The sequence below is a fragment of the Atractosteus spatula genome, chromosome 8 (genome assembly GCF_055471065.1).
Source record: "Atractosteus spatula isolate fAtrSpa1 chromosome 8, fAtrSpa1.hap1, whole genome shotgun sequence".
In the NCBI taxonomy this organism is placed as follows: domain Eukaryota; kingdom Metazoa; phylum Chordata; class Actinopteri; order Semionotiformes; family Lepisosteidae; genus Atractosteus; species Atractosteus spatula.
In genome coordinates this window covers 19,494,651-19,507,994 of record NC_142713.1, presented here as the reverse complement: position 1 = coordinate 19,507,994, position 13,344 = coordinate 19,494,651, and the positions used below count along the sequence as shown (strand labels likewise).

General features: G+C 38.3%; 1 protein-coding gene across 1 annotated transcript in view; it reads left to right on the top strand.

Moving 5' to 3' along the window:
- The window catches only part of frmd4a (FERM domain containing 4A), a 211,210-nt gene that overhangs the window by 160,314 nt on the left and 37,552 nt on the right, over nt 1-13,344 (top strand). The window contains exons 9-11 of the mRNA XM_088923580.1: nt 2,645-2,710; nt 3,027-3,084; nt 6,033-6,119. Coding sequence (XP_088779706.1) covers nt 2,645-2,710; nt 3,027-3,084; nt 6,033-6,119 — 211 coding nt within the window. The remainder of the gene's footprint in view (nt 1-2,644; nt 2,711-3,026; nt 3,085-6,032; nt 6,120-13,344) is intronic.

The window sequence follows — 13,344 nt, the reverse complement described above, 5'->3', positions numbered from 1 at the left end:
CCACTGAGGTATGATTTCCATACACATAAATCCAAAGTAAATTTATTCTTTCTGTTTCTGAATTAGAGTGTTACTTACATCTGTCTACATAACATTTCGAAAATGTATGAAAATGCAGAGATGTTTTTTTTTGTTTGTTTTAAACGTGTTTTTGTTGGAATTTGCCTTTTCTTAAGCCTGTCTGTCTCGTAGGTGATTTCGTAATAGAGACATGATGGTTGGCACTGTTCTAGTTGTCTTACAACTGTTACATCCTGAGGCTACGTATGCATTCTTTACATCAGAGAAGACTCGTATTCTGAGCTATTGTGAGCTTTCTCAGTTTATGTAACCAAGCTGGTTACAAGCTGGTTATCTGTTTAAAAAATCCCCCTAACACCCATAAAGTCAATAGTTCACTTCTTTTTTTTTTGGTATGTGCATTTGGTATACATGCCGCAAGATGCCCTGAACTGCATTATGTTTGCTAACACACAGTGAAATGAAGTCCGAATTGTAAAAAAGGTGATGTTGGAGGACCTTTTATAAAGTCTAGCCCCCCCATAATCATTGTAGAAGCTGAGATATAAGTAGTGTAATATATGTGCTTAAGTTCCTGAATTCCCGTAGTGACAGTCACTGTTCTTCAAAGTCCCTCTGAACAGCGTGGCCTGATGACGGTCAGGGCCGACAAGGGCAACGACAGCCTGCGGTTCCTTCCCTTGCCGCCTGGATCAGCAGGTGGGGTCTAGAGGGACTTAAACTGGCACAGCTGCCAGACATCACGGCCACTCCCACAGAAGCCTGGAAAAGTAACAGCTGAAATGATATTTCAGAACTTTAACTAGCTCTGCGCGGGGCTTTCTGAGGCTACGTTTTAGTCCAGTCTTTACTGTGCTCTGTGCCAAGAACCCTGTTTATACAGAGCCTGGGTGCTGACACATGAGATAGAACATTAAAGGAACAGCGAAGGCGACCCCCCACCCCCAACCCCCTGCCCCGCTTTCAGCTTGATTTAAAGGATCTTTTGTGCAAACCCCATACTCCTAGGGAGGTATGTAAATCTCCCAGCTCCTTCTCAACCTTCTGCTTTTATGGTTTTACAATTTGCTTGTAAAGCTTTGTAACAGTTTCTCATCGAGGTGTCTCATTTCCTTTGTTCAGTCTGTATCATGGATTTTCTATATCTGTATATCTGCAAGAATTCGTGACCGCATAAAACAATGTAAACGTCTTCGTAGCAAGATTGTACACATCTTCTTTTTTTTACAAATTATGTATATAGGTTTTTATACACTGCTTTGTTCATTTTGGTCATTCCCGAATGCTGTTCGTTTAGGGCAACATAGCAAACATAAATTTGGTAAAGTTGCTCATCAATGATTTGATTCTCAAATTGCAGGTGGTAGGCATTCAGGGAGCGATAAGTGTTTGGATTGATAATTGATTATTAAACAGAGAACAAAAGGTACAAAGGCAAAATGTTTTGGTTTTAAAACATTATAGGAAAGGTCCCGCTCTGTGATCAATCCTGAGAGGACCAACGAGATACATTTTGGCGAATAATAAAATGTCCACACTGACAGGCTGAAGGAACATAGTCTATAAGGGACCTGGTACAAGTATTCAGAATCCTTGTATCAAAATTCAGCAAATTTCTTCAAAACTGACAGTGGAACACACACCAGAGGACACAACTGGAAACCATGTGATTTAAAACCAACATCAAGCGGCACTTTTTAACATAACACATTGTGGCAGTATGTTACAAGATACCCCGCCATTTTGTTTATACCAATACCCTGGTGTCTAGAAATGACTATTTGAGATCTTTGAATCAATTATTGTAACTATTAACTACCAAGCTTCTTGGTTTGTAACCTTTCGTTAGTACTAAGAGATCACTTTATTTGGCCATGTACAATTTCTTGTATTAGGAATTTGTCTTTTCACATACCCCAGTTTGCTCTCCATGAGACACACAGACAGAGAGAGAAGCTTGGGGTCAGAGTGCAGGGTCAGCCATTTATATGGCGGCCCTTGAGCAGTCAGGGTTAAGGGCCTTTCTTAGGGGCCCAAGGGATAAGGATTCCTCTGCCAGCCGTGGGATACGAACCGGCAACCTTTCAGCCACAGGCGCCACCAAGTATTGTGCTTATGACACCCGCTTATGTCTAATTTTTTCTTGAGCTTTACTATCGTCCTCTCAATTACATTGATATGAGAGCTGGTCCTGTGTCTAGATCTGCCTCCTCCAGTACTTACAGGAGATGTAAGTTTTCTTGCTTTGATTCTTTGATCTTTGATTCTTCTTCCTGGAGGAGAAGTTTAACAGGTTTCCCCCTTCCCCTCCTGATCCCTCTACAATCTACAATGCTATTGCTTATTTTACATTCTGAATCATGGCTTGAGGTTGAACAGATTCTTAACTTTCCAATGGAAGAACTGAAAATACCATGCTGGCCTCTCACAGCACAGTTCATGAGTGCAATAAACATTTGATTAAGTCTATTTATCTTGTTAACCACTGTACTGTACCAATGTAAAACAATTTTCAATCAATGGATAATGTACAGAAATCGAAGGAGGAGTGTATATTGATTAATGTTTAATCTCTCCCTGTATAAAGAAATAGAAATTTAACAGGTCCTGCATTGTCTTTCAGTGAGGACAGAGTCGTAGAGCACTACAAGAAGCTGAGTGGTCAGTCCCGAGGCCAAGCAATTGTCAAGTAAGTTTGGAACTTTCCTGAGACGTGGGCACGTCTGTCACTTGTATTCATTTTTTATTAGACTCTAGCTTAAAATCATATTTCCTGGATTGCCACAGAAAATAAAGTGTAGAAAATGTACTGTTTTGTGTGTTATATTATTAATTTACAGTGATATAGAAAACTGCATCACATTTACTCTTTTTATTGTTCAGTGTGCATATTTTGTGTTACCATTATAGAAAGTTAGGAAGTCATTTGATATAGATCAGAGCTGCCTGTGCTTTTGTCTCCTTGTGCTAATTGTTCTGACCAATATGTTCCCTCTTATTCACAGTTACATGAGTATTGTGGAATCACTTCCCACATATGGAGTTCATTATTATGCTGTAAAGGTAGGTCTTTACAACCTACATTAAAAAGTGGAGTGTATGATATACAGTATTAATTTGAGATTAAAACTCACCAGCTATAAAGGGACACCGTCAATGACATTGTTTAACATTTCTTATTTTAATGTCCATAACAGAAAGGGTTAGAAAAAAATCGAGTTTTACATTGCCATCAGTGCCCATGACATCTGAGTAATGTTCTATAGTGTTCCATTCCATTGTTTACATCCTGATAAGCTTTTAATTTATAAGCCAATCATTCTCACATTCAAGAGATAAGGCATAAATTCAGTGCAACCACGTGTTTCCAAAACAGCGTCTACACATCAATGTTTAGAGAGAGTTGTTTTCCTTCTGGTCTCGGATAGACATCATCCTCAAATACTGTATATATCCCTTCATTGAATTCACATTTCCAGTTGAAGGCCAAGGTGTTGAAATGAAAGCTTGCAAGTTTAAAAACTTGTTGGGATATGATTTCAGTAGCAAAAACTTACATCCAAGTTACTTTAACAGCTATAGCTACAGGCTCAGAACATTTCACAGTATTGGCATCATAAAGATCATCACTGACATCATAAACAGCGTCCTAAGAGTCCTCTTAAAATATTAAGTTGTATTTGTTTAGCAGCTTATATACAGTAGACCTCCAGGATGCAAATTTGCTTAATTTTTTATGTTTTCAGTTACTTTAGTAGTTGGGGGAAAAATAAATTGTTTCTAAATTGTTTTCTGTATTGCAATAATAATGTCTCTGGTTTGCAAGTTAATTTTAATTTCTTAAAATCACAACATTGCCCAAAATGTTTTAGCTACCTCATTACCTCATCACCTGCATTATCTTTGTGTTGAATGCTGAAACTGAACAATTTTATGGGTGAAAGTAGTTTTAAGCTGTGCAGAAACTGCAAAGAAAAGTCAAAAAGTAAAATATGTTGATTATGTACATTAAACTGCAACACTTTTTTTAGATTTTGGAGTTAGAAAGAATTGGCATTGATGAGTGCATTTCAAACCACAATGAAATGAAAGTGTACACAGTAATGTGTAAGACTTCCTGTTTAAATCACAAAATAGACAATATTTCCAGGTATGCACAGTGCTGTATTCTGTATACTCGTGAAGAGGCCATATTACATTTTACACAAGCAGGCGTGTGAATACATCTCTTTTAACCAAAAAGAAATATTGCTCTCGACTTTGAGATGGTTTGCCAACAAATACAACTTACTTGTTAACTCTGCATACAGATCGCATTGGAACATTTCTGCGGTGAAATGTCTGTTACACAACCTGTACTTATTCATTCGTGCATCACACTACATTAGTCATTACAGTGACTAGTGAGCAGGAGGAGCCACTTCACGTCGCAATTCACGTGAACTCCCACTCTCGTCCCCGGTGGCCATACAGTAATTTCAGAAATTCAGGTTTTGTTCTGAATTTTGCGATATCATCAACTAATTTATTTTGTTACCAAGATTTAATAACCGGTCTGAGAATTTGGGACTGTAGTTCCCTTTAAGTATTCACCCCTCTACTGTGACAAACTTAATATTAGTTCAGGTGCACAAATTTACTTTCATAAGTCAAACATTTAGTTGAATGACCTTTGAGCACCATTCAACTCATTTGGTTCACACAAATTTATACATACACCTGTCTCTGTGACGTGTCTGAGTCGGGTAGTAAATTTCAAGCACAGATTCAACCAGGAAGACCAAAGAGCTTTAAGTTGTATAAAGAAACAGATCAGGAGAAAGGTGTAAGATGCCAAATATACCCTTGAGCATGGTGAGCATTAAGGAGCATTAAGAAATGTAGAAATGCATCACACCACACAGACACTGTCTAGATCAGGCTGTCCCCCTTAGTGCAAATTGAGGGACTGAGTAAGGAGGAAACAGGCTACGGATGCCACTTTAATATCAATTGTCACTTTAAAAGAGGGTCCAATGGCTGATATAGGAGACAATTGTGACTCCTGAAAGCTGGCCTGAATGGCAAAGTGGGAAATCTCATGTCCCACATGGAGTTTTCAGCATTGAAGTGTTAAATGCTGCAGCAAACATGTGGCAATGAATTTTGTGGTCAGACGAGACAAAATTGGAACAATGCAAAGCGTTACATCTGGCACAAACAAAACACAACACATCACCAAGTCAGCACCATTCCTAATGTCAGGCATGGTGGTGGCAGCATTATATTACTGTACGTGGCTGCTTCTCATTAGCAGGGACTAGGAAGGTTTTCAGGATTGAGGGAAAAATGGATTGAGGAAAGCATATTAAAATCTTAGAGGAAAAGCTACAGTCTACTAAACACATAAAAATGGGTAAAAATCCACCTTTCAGCAGGACAGTGACCCAAAGCATAGGGCTTAAGACACTGGAATGGCTTTGGTGATTTAACAAGAAGGATCTGATGGAAAATCTGTGGCAAGATTACTGTCCCATCAATGATCCCTACCCAACTTGACAGAGCTTGAGCAAGTTTGCCAGGAAGAATGGGAAAAAGTATCTTTATTCCAGTGCAAATGTTAGTGGATGATTAAATAAAAGACACGCAACTGTAATCGCTGCCAAATATTGCTTTAAAATGTTACATGTAAGAAAAAATACTAAGTAAAAAAAAACTAATACTTCCTTTCACTTGCTTTTCCTTCTGGTTTTGAATTTTTAAAATGCTGAAAAAATGCCCTCTTTTTGCTTGCGAGATTGGTTGATTACATCTTGTTGCTAGAGATTGTGAGATCCGAGTCTCTTATTTGTAAGTCTGCTGATTTTCTGGGATCTCTCTGGGTCATTTACACTGCATAGCTGTGGCAATGATCAAGGATAAAAAAGCCAAGAGTAGTTCCTGTGCAGCTATTGTGAAAAGTACGTACTGTACAGTAACTTAGTTGTAAATATGTCATAACTTATGAATGCTCAATTTTTATGTCATAACAGGACAAGCAGGGTATTCCTTGGTGGTTAGGACTGAGCTACAAAGGAATTTTTCAGTATGACCATCACGACAAAGTGAAGCCAAGAAAGGTAAGTGAAGACTGAGAGTTTTGTCCACTTTGTGGAAATGCAAAAAATACGGGCTTTTAACTCTTCAATCCTATTTTCACATTGCTGCTGTTTATTTACATCAAATGATTTTATATATTTCCAACAAATTTGGCATATCACAGTGACAAATACTATATTGTCGCACAGGATCTTTCATAGGTTATGTCTTAGAGAGACCAACAATCTTTAATTCCTATTAAGATGATTACATTGGAGTGGCCCAAAGTTGCCAAGGGACTGAGCTGTTGTGTATATTATGTATATTTTGCATTTCTTAGCCTTTCTCAGTGCTTTCTATTACAATGATATTAATATTAAAAACTCACCCACTATTATAAATCCACATGTATTTTTCAATGTTTGCATCTCACCCATTTGTTTATACAAATAAATCCTCTACTTGGTGATGTTATCTTGCTTCTAAGTTGAGGGTGTTTTTCACTATCAGTGAGATCTATCCCTAGTAATGCCACAGTCGTGCTTGTGCCAATATAAGGTCATTTTTCATTGTAAGCTTGGAAGGCTCAAAGCTGACATAGAGTTACCTTGAAATATGGTCAAATTGCATTAAGGCAGAGGGTAATGTGGTTGCGTTTACACTGCCCTTAGATAACCCAGAAGAGTCCTAGAAGTGGCCAGTGTAAATGTAACAGGTCTCATACCTGAGCCAGTTCGAAAAGTGACGTCACGCCCTCTAAAAGCTAGACAGTGTAAAACTCTGCCGCAGCAGAGGACTGGTCTTTTGGTGTGGCACACTTATGTGCTGTCCAAGAAATGGAGCTGTGCATGCTGGGATCAAACCCCAATGGGGGCAGGGAGAGCTACAAACATTATATAAAGAATGTATAACAATTTAGAAATGAGAACTGGTACTTAGGCACTGCAAAAACTTGGTTGACCTCCTGTCTTCTGGTGTCACTGAGGTATGTTTTGAATTGCCACCTTCTAATGGTTTTATTGTCTGCATGTGGAGGAGTAGATGTTTTTAAAATGCTTACAAGGTCAATTCCAAAATGATTCAGCACTTGGTTGTAGCGTGTTTCCCGTTTTCTGAAAACCAACAATGGAGGTATTGAAAAGAGAAAATTATACTGACATAGAGATGTTGCAGGTCATATGGTATTATTATGGTATACAGTTTTCTGAGGTGCAAAAACTTGAATGCATTGAAAGTCATTCTGGTTGTCTTGCGTGAACTCCAAATGACCCAGTAAAAACATTTAAATCCCAGTTCAATAGCAAAGACAATTCAGAACCGTGCAAATGAAGTTCTTTATGAAGGACTATATTGGGTGTGGGTCTTTTGTCTTTTTTTAAGACAATTTTGATTTACTGTGAATGCGTCACGTCATAGCATTATTTCATTTGGTTTTTTAGCACTACCATGGGGCCAAATGTACCAAGTAAATTTAAAATAAAAATAGTGTGGTCTGGAAAGTTTCAGCTTCTGGAGTTTGTCTCTTAATAAAACCAGCTTTCCTCTAGCGTCTGGTGACACTTCTCCTAATCCCCTGTTAGGAGGTTCTTTTGTCGTGTGACCTGCTGACTTGACTCTGACTCAGGGGACACCCAGAAAACAGTAGATGTTTATGAATCATGTTAACTGCGGCAACATGCTTGCTCTGTGGCTTTCAAACTTTGTTGTGTCTCTGTGTGCTCGTTTTTCACTCTTTTAGTGCTGTTCTAGACCTTGGTTGTTAAAGGCCTTTGATAGATACTAAAACTTATGAGTCTCTCAAGTCTGCTTTATGGCTCCTGTATTTTACCCTTACTTTCAAAAGAATGCTATTTTCTCATGGCCTTCAGTCTCTTTTTATATTTGAAATGATTAGCAGCTTGCCACAGAATTGATTGTGTCACTACTTTGTAACCGGGTTTACAGCAAGCTCGGGAAACCTGCATACAAGAACAAAATTGCGTTCTTGTGATAAAACTGTTGTAAAAATGCTTGGTTGTCAATATGAGCAGTTCAATTACATCCTTGGCATTTTTTCATTACATCCTGCCCCCTTTGAATGGTTGGTATCCAGTAAGTTTTTTATCTGACTCATTATATCATGTCACCCAGAACAATTCAGATGGCAAAGGCGTGCAGGGTGTGTTGTTTTCTTTTCTACCCAGGTAGTACTTATGAAACAAGGAACAACACATCACCACTGTTTTAAAGTGGCTTTTGCAATGGTGTATATTACAGCCAGCTGAGCCATTTTTAATGGCATTCTTTAAACAGGTATGCAAAATTACAGGAAGCAATCCATTCATCTCAGTAGAGTTGTAAAGGCCCACTATCTGTAATTCTGGTAATATGAGACACACCAATCCAGAATACTGTGGTGACCTTTAACTGCCCCCTGTTCTGTGGTGCATCTGTGCTTCTAAAATCAGATGGCTAATACAAATGGGGATGGAGCTAACCTCTCAAAAATTGTGAGTTTAATGAATCCATTAAAGAATAGGAATTAAATATTATAGAAAAGGTCTTCGTACACGCACGGTTGAACATTGTAATTAATTTTCCAATGCAATGAGCTTTCTTATTTTTAATGGGGCCTGTTCTTTAATAGGTTTTCAGCTTTTTTTGCTGGAAGTCATAGATGAGCTGAAACGCAATGAGGCTGAGTGCCTTTCAGTATTTCTTTGCTTAATTAGTGCCTTCACACCACTGGAGAGCATATTCAGGACAATTACTTTTACCTCCTCTTTATGGCATTTCATGGCATCAGCAGTCTGGCCAGATTAGCAGAGAGCTAAGGGTGAGCAGACCAAACTGAGCGATTGTCTGTGTGCCTTCATGTCCTCCATGGCTCCAGTTAAGGCTCGTTAGTGGGCATCTTCACATAAAACATAAAAACTAAAGGGCTATTTCACGGGTAACAGAGCAAGAGATGTGCAAGCTACTTTACTGCATATGTAAGCATTTTTTATAATTGTTTTAGGCTTTGCTTTGAATAGGGCTGACTGGCATCCAGTGGTTTTTGTTCTGGCCTGAAATGTGTTGATAGCATCCCCTTGGAGAAGGTTTTTCTGTAATGCACTGATATGGTCTCCGTATTGAAAAACAAGTCAAAGTTTCCATGACAGAGAATCCTGGGAGTTTCTTTGTTGCCAAATACTGTTTCTGTGAGGATCTTGTCTCCCGGAAAGCTGTATGTGTGGTTGAAGGCCTATTCTATAAATAACATTAAACGTACAATGAAAATATAACTCATCAGGTTATTTTACAAGCCGCTACAAAAGGACTGAACTGTAAACCTCTGTATTCTACAATTTGGCATTCATAATCACCTCAGACCTTCCTCCAGATTATTAAGTGTTTTATGAACAAGAGGCCATGTTTTGTGAAACAGATAGAGGCATCTGAGATCAGGCAAAATGAGCCAGAAAGCAGACTTTTAGATTCTAAACCGGGTGTCTGGCAACAGTAAATCAAAGGAAAACAGAAAGATTCATGTTAGAGTTATTACTTCCTGGCTCAGTAGGATATGTATAAATCTGTTGTGGGGTAATTAGGCTAACAAAGAGTGTGGGTTGGCAGTGATCAGTATGATAAAGGTGATCAGGGTTGCAAGAAACAAAGCAAGCAGGCTCATGGCACTCTGGCCTGCTCATTTTCTCGTTAATGTGACTGCCTCACATGCCAGCTCCTTCAGAACAGGTCGGGATTAATGGCACTTGGATTCTGTTCAGGAAAGCACAGGGCTGTGTGCTTCTTCTGTTTTCTTACTAGTAATACAAACAGAATGTCAGACTGATGTTATATCTCAGCACTGCTAACCATTCCATCTTTAGTACATGTTTTATCGTTATTTTATTCCACAATCGGTTCATCTTCAAGTATTTTTTTGCATATTGAACTTACAATCAAGTTGAAAGGGGGGATTTAGACAGATTCATTTATTTTTTTGTTGAGGATGTTATTCAGACCAACAATAAATTTTAAAATAAAGAACAGGCCAGTGCTGTCCAGGAGAGCAAAACATTTTGTACTTTTATCCAGAAGCCATTTGTTTGATAGGAATGTAGAGGTTATTTCAGCACTTCAGATACAGCCTTTGACCTTTACATAATCCAACCTGGGGGACCAATACTTTCATAAAGTGGTAAAATATGTGGCTTACACATATTCCAAGTTTTGGTCGTTTTTTTAAATTCCATAATCACAGTGTAGAACACAAATTAAAATAAAATTTTAAAAAATGTGCTGCATAACAGTTAGGCATCATTTATACAAAACCACTAAGGAGGAAGCCAAATGAGGAAATATTAAATGCGAGGTATTCACAGTATTGAGCAATTTGATTTTGACCAACTAATTAAAAAATTCCAACTGGGAGCCTGTCTCACCACTTTCTATTGACTGCCATGCCAGTGACCTTCTCATGAATATTCTTTAATTTATTTTTCATTATTTTCCTTGTCTGGAGAACAGGGTAAGTAGGTTTATTCAATTAGACCTTAAAGCAATTATTTTGTGGTTACTTTGTCTTTTTTTAATGCGCTGCACTCACTACATGTTTTAACGCAGGAAACATTCACTACTCCAGTTTCTTTTTTTTATTAATGAATAATTTACTCTTAATTAAGCTTTCTAGAAGCTAAAGCCTACAGTGATTGTAAGGATGTTTCCTTTCACTCTTTTTCCATGTGCTCATGCTCTAAGTCCAAGCACGGTATTAAATTCATACTAGACAGATATATGGCATCAAGTCATTAACTTGCAACAGAAATTCAGATCCTCTATCAAACAAAACCTTTTTAAAATATTCCTGTTTATTGTTAATAGTTATTCCTTTACTAACCCTGGAGGAGTGGCTGACCAGAGTTTTATTATTTTTCTGATATTTAGATATTTGCACCCCTGTGCACAAAAATGGCTAATTATTTTGTAGGTGTTCTTCTGAATTCTAACTTTGCTAATAGTACAATATATAATATAATATTTCTATAATATATATCCCAAATAGTTGATCTCCTGCCTGGCAGAAACACATCCGATACCATTATCTGTTCTTTATATGCCCTTGGGAAGTGATCTGCATGCTTGCAAAGTATCATTTCAGTTTCCCCTCTTCCTTCCTCACAATCTACAGTACTCACACTGTTAAAGTGAGTGAGTAGGGACATGCTTGGAAACCTAGAGAGCTCTTGTTTTAATTTTTAAATTATGATATCAGTTTGAGTGCATTTTTGCCTCCCGTTTCATTCAGAGACTGATTCAAATCCCAGTAGTAACAAATACTATTAACCAATGTATACTTTTTGATTTTTTTAAAAGTTCACCTTTAATACCCAGTGCCAACAGTATGGAGGCTTGAGAGCTTACAATTATACAGAATTAAACAGTGGTATTAAACAGTTCTATCATTATGGAATATTCTGAAGAGAAAAGGATGCATAGTCCAATCGCTTCAAATATTGACGATATTGGATAAAAGCATTGGTTATGTAATTAAAATTATTGATTACTTTTGCATCTTTAATTGCAATGTAATTCTAACTATTTACATCACAGGAATATGGCACTAGAATCTTGTAATTTCCACATTATTTACAACTTAGGCCGAGTGTTTCAAGGTATCAAAAAGTGTGGCACAGGGATGCTGGCCCAAGGCGAGTCTCGTGTGTCCCAGAGCTGATGGTGGATCTCTATTCCGAAATAGATGGTTCCATCCCATCCCAAAGATGGAGATCTGGTGACTGCATTAAGCTGATTTCATTGCCACGTTCTTGGAACCATTCCTGGACTGTCCTAGCCTTGTGGCATGGAGTATTATCCTGAAGAAAAAGACCATTTACAGATGGGTTCACTGCTGCCATGAAGTAATGCACCTAATCAGCAACGATGTTCAGATGTCCTGTGGCATATCAAGGGACCCAATGTGTGCCACAAAAACACACCCCACACCATTACACTGCTACTACCAAGCTGCATTGTTGACACCCAGCAGGAAGGATCCAAGGATTAATGTGGTTTTCACCATATCCTTTGTCCTCCCATCACTGTGAAACAGCAAGAACTAGTATTGGTCAGACCATGCAGTGTTTTCCCAGTCCTCCAGTGTCCGGTGCAACTGCACCTTCTTGTTTTTCGCTCCAGGAGTGGAACTCTGCCATGTCCCATCTGTGACAAGTTACAACGGGTTGTGTGTTTTGATATGTATCTTTTGGCACCACTGTTGTACTCAGCTGTTGACTGACTGTACTCTATCTGTTACTCTGTACAAGTCGTATCAGCCTCCGTCGGCCCCTTTCATCAACGGTCGTTTTCCGACCACTGGACTGCCATTGGCTGGATGTTGTTTGACTGACCCATTCTTGATACACCATTGACAGTAGCCTTGCTGTTTCTGATACTCTCATGCTGGTGCGTCTGGCACTGACTACCATGCCACGTTCAGAGTCACTCTTTTCTCTTTTGTCATGCCCATTCTGCCTCTGAATGCACAGTATCTGTAGATGCCTACCTACCTGCTTTAAGTAGCATTGTCAACACATATGATGCTGTCACTGATTTAGCAATGAATTACATGGGAAGGTCAGGTGTAACCTGTATGTGTCAATGGGAAAATGTAGTTTATACCTATCCTTAATAATCTCCAGACATACTGTTGATTGATTCTGGTGTTAAATTAACTAGCATAAAAAGAAATTGTAGTCTTTTACAAATGTGGAAGCTGGGTTGCTCAATGTCATTTAAAAACTTTGTACACTCTCTTTTTATGGCTGTCCTTGTGTTGAGATGTTGTATTTCCAGCTTGGTGGGACCCAGATCTCGAGCTAACAACTTCCTTTTTGATCTGGTCATCTAATGATCGCAGGGAAGGTAGAGGGAAATGGGCATAAACATAATTTTTATTACTATGCTAACATTTATGCATGAGCTTTCCCCATGTCTGGTTTCTGACCATGTTTATGCCTTTCGATTCACTGCTGAAGTTTTTGCTCTTGCAAAAATTATTAATTTTATTTTACAGCAAGCAGAAATTGTACAGAAATTATACAAGAACAATCCACTGTTATTGTTTTAAATTTCATACTTAGCTGCACAAATTCATCGTAATGAGATACTGTCGTGTATTTGAAAGAGGACTGTTCCTGAGCTGAAAGTATAGTTGCTGGAGATGTGTGAAGGTGAGATTCTTTAGTGAGATCAGTTGATTTTTAAAGTTTTGATATTAGAATTTGTGTATCAGAGCCTGTTTTC